Raw genomic sequence first — 4,112 nt, forward strand, 5'->3', positions numbered from 1 at the left:
CAGGAACGCGATGTCTCCCCTCGCCCTGGCCTCCCTTAACATCGGCATCAACTCCCTTCTTCTCTTCCTCACAGACTCGGTGTAATCTTCATTTATATAAATATTAGATCCTTTAAGCTTCTTTGCTTGTTGCAGTATGTGTGCCTTATCCTTCTCTTTCATCAACTTTACCATCACCGCCCTCGGACCATGATCAGAAGGTTTCCCGACTCTGTGAGCCCGCTCCATCTCAATGTCTTGATGAATTTGCAGTTTCTCCTTTAATACTTCCTTCACTTTACATTCTGCTTCCATCCAGCTTTCTCCAGCCGTCTCCTTGATTCCCTCAAAGATCAAGTTTTTTCGCTTGGACTGTACTTCCAAATGCTCCATTTTATCCGTTATGGCTATTAGACTCTCACAAGTTTTGTAGACGTCATCCCTTGTCTCCTTGGTTTGTATTTTCTGTTCACCCATGGCTGCTTTAATCACATCCACCTCTCGTTGGGTAAACTGCAAACTCGTTTTTATCTCCTGTATTTCTCTGGTCATGTCGTCGAGTCTCTTGTTGTTTGTCTCCATAAGTAGTTGCATGAAGCCTTTGAAGTTTTCCTGCTGTTGGTTCATCAGCACGATGTACATCTGTTTCTGCTGATCCAGAATGTCTGTTACTTGCGCCGCTCTGTGATAATCTTCTTAGAGGATTTAAACGAAATGTCACCAAGAGACTAAATGTGGTTCTTAGATCTTTGGTGGGGTGGCACAATGGTGCATTTATTAGCACTGTTGCCTCACAGCAGCAAGGTTCCAGGTTTGAACCTCATGGCTGGCTGAGTTGGCATATTCTCCCAGTCTGCGTGAGTTTTCTCTGGGTACTCCAGCTTCCACCCAGAGTCCAAAGACATGTGGGTTAGGTTAAATGGTGACTCAAAGGTGTGAAAGGTTGTCTGTCTCTGTGTAGCAGCCTTGTGATAGACTGGTAAGCTGTCCACGGTGTACCCTGCCTCTCACCCACTGTCAGCTGGGATTGGCTTCAGCCCCCTGTAACCCTCTACAGGATAAGCAGTATAGATAAAGGATGGATAATTCCTGGAATGCACATTTTTGAATGGTGTCATGTCTTGTTTTGTTTTTTTTGTTTTTTTTAAAACAGATCAGTCGCCTCACCTGGTTCACAAGGTTTGACCCCGTGGAGCCCAGAGAGCAAGTCTTCTCAATGGAACTAAGCAGTAAGACCTTAGAAGTAATCACAAGTAAGACGGATGAGACAGGAGTTACAGGCGGAGAGCAGGAGACCAGTGGAAAGCACAGGAATGGTGTGTGTTTGACTTGTCTTGGCTCTTTTCCATCTGTCATTCTTGCTGGTCAACACACCTACTCAACATTTCATTGTGTTTTTGCTCATCATTGTAACTTTCCAGACTCTTCATCCTCTGAACCCAACATCCAGAGCCCATCCAGGCTGATGTCTGCCCTCTACTGGCTGTGTGGAATGGAAAAACGGAAGGAGGCAGCAACTCGTCTGAAACCTCCTGCACCTGAAAAGGCTCTGGAAGAAAAGCCACGTCTACAGCACATTGTGAACACCAACCTCATCATTTGCATGTCTGTAACTGCCTTTATCATTGGCTACTGGGCCTGACAAGCAGGGTAAAGTATGGCACTCTTAATGGACTCATGGGGTATGGATTGTGTAAAAGGCTGTGTACAGATTTTAGTTTTGTTTTTACCGAGTATGAGAACAAAATTTAATTAATTTTACAGTTAAATGTGATGTCCATGCAGTGACTTCCTTCAACACAAATGGTTCCTTGCCATGGTGTAATTGTAAAATTAATCATATAAACATTTCAATTAATTTGTAGAACTTTGATTAAAAAAACAAAAAAAACACCCGTTATCTATTTCCACATTATAGCTGAAAAGCCGAGCCAAACCTGGCATATACTGATTGCAGATTTTTTTTTTTTTTGAAATTGACCTTTGTCAACAATTAAATGTTGACAAAATGACAAAGCTGACAACACCTTAAAATGTTGAACCTTTTTTATTGAAAGTAATTTATGCATTGTATGATGCAATATGTGCAGAAAAGTCATAAAAATGCAGTTAAAACTTTTTTAAAATATCAAAAAAAGCAGAAAAATACCCAAACAAGGTAAAGACTGTCAACCATACTAAACTTATACACAGAAAAGATTTTAATTATTTGGCTGTATTTAGTCATAGCTTTAAGTTTGAGTGAGAGTGATTGGTTACAAGCTGCAAATACATTTTTCTTTTACAAACAATCTGGAAGGAAAAAAACCCCATTAATAATAAAAGCTAATCTTTGAGCCAATTTGAACTTGGTACATTAGGTCAGTTGAAAACAAAATTAAAGGCTAAGGTTGGTCATTTTCTGTACAGTACAGTATGTTCAATGGTGCCCATAGACTAAAACCAATGAACTGCCTCTACTCACAGTTGATGTCCGTCAGTCTCCAACCTGAATTTGCTTCTTGATCTATGCCACAGAACTCTGCTGTTCAAAAATTATTATAAACACACCACTGCAGCGGGTGACATGTTTCTTCATTACGAAACAAACCCACATATTTGTTAAAGATGTTGTCCTAAAAGCTCCAGGAGAGCAAGGAGCTAGTGGATGTGGAAACAAAGCACAGAGATCTCATGCATGTGCAGGTGACTCTTGCTACTTCAGATGCTGTAAAGTGTTAAGTCGCTTGGAGCTTTTGGGGTAACATTCTCACAAATGTCTGGGTCTGGTGTTTAGTAACTAAGAAATGTGTCACCCAGTGCAGTGGTGTGTTTCACTGATGTGTTTGTAATAGTTTGAACAAGCACGGACGAATAAGCTAATCCAGGTTGGAGAGTGACATACATCAACTGTGAGTAGAGGCAGTTCGTTGTTGGTTTCAGTCTCTGTGTGGGGAAAATACGATTAATACAGAAAAGTGTCCAACCTTATACTTTAAGTTCTATGGAAGAGCACTTCATTCACCAAAGAAAACAAATTGGATGATCTTATTTGGTAATTATGACTATTTCACACTTACAAGATCCTGATTTCATTATTTTTCCTCATCATTATGAGATAATGCGGGGGTTGGAACGCTGCAGAACTTGCCTGAAAACGATACAGTACATCCAGTCGTGCATAGTAAAAGGTAATTCAGCATACTTGGTGTTCCAAAACAAACAAATATAGACCACAAAGAGGCTTCAAAGTAGCAGGAGTTGCAAAGATTCAGAACCTGCTTGAGAAACACTGGGTTTTTAAGATTTCTTCAGTAGGCTGTTTATGTAATTCTGCAAAATGAATAGTGTTCCAGGACGTAAACAAATATAGCTAAAAAACGGCGCCTGGATTGTAACACACCATATTCGTGACAACACTGCATAGCCTACTTCCAGTTTCTTGTCAAGTTCACATCTGTTTGCATGAGTAATTATTTATTAATGCTTTGTCATAATTACAGGATCCAGATCCAGCTTATGTCTGCTATTTAAGAAGGCAGATACTTTTACAATAGTATAGTAAGTATGTAGAAAACAAGTAGAATGTTGCCATAGATATAAGTTACTGTGTACCTATATTTCTTTATATTTTGTGACATTAAGTACACTGAATAAACTATTATCAGTATATTTTTGCTATGTACTCACAGAACTGCCTTAATACTGAAGAAATCTTACAAACCCAGTGCTTGTCAAGCAGGTTCTGAAGCTTTCCAACTCCTGCTTAGTGCATGTAGTGAGTTGCACTGTAGGCAGTGACTTTGAGACCTATTTTCAGTCTATATTTGTTTACATTTTGGAACTCATAAGTATGCCAAATTAGCTTAGCTAGTAACGGTTCACTTTTGCTATGCACTACTGGATGTACTGACAACTCACAGAATAATTTTGATATTCAAGGATTTTCAGGCAAGTTCTCCAGTGTTCCAACCCCTGCATTTTCTTGTAATTATCAGATCAGGATCTTGTAATTATGAGAGAGTAAGTCATAATTAAGAGAAAAAGCCTCCAGATTTTTCTTTGGTGAATCCAGTGGCCTTGTGATCTACCCCACTCTGTTACTAGATATAATGAAGTAAAAAACAAAAACTGTCTGAAATAGAAAATGTGTG

At 39.4% G+C, this 4,112-nt stretch overlaps 1 protein-coding gene across 1 annotated transcript in view; it reads left to right on the forward strand.

The window, feature by feature from the left end:
* Positions 1–2,826, forward strand: part of slc5a11 (solute carrier family 5 member 11) — a 12,696-nt gene extending 9,870 nt beyond the window's left edge. Inside the window, 2 exon segments of the mRNA XM_020616467.1 lie at positions 1,133–1,295; positions 1,401–2,826. Coding sequence (XP_020472123.1) covers positions 1,133–1,295; positions 1,401–1,621 — 384 coding nt within the window. The 3' untranslated portion in view covers positions 1,622–2,826.
* The last annotated feature ends 1,286 nt before the right edge of the window (positions 2,827–4,112 follow it).

The sequence above is a fragment of the Monopterus albus genome, unplaced genomic scaffold (genome assembly GCF_001952655.1).
Source record: "Monopterus albus unplaced genomic scaffold, M_albus_1.0 scaffold174.1, whole genome shotgun sequence".
In the NCBI taxonomy this organism is placed as follows: Eukaryota; Metazoa; Chordata; class Actinopteri; order Synbranchiformes; family Synbranchidae; genus Monopterus; species Monopterus albus.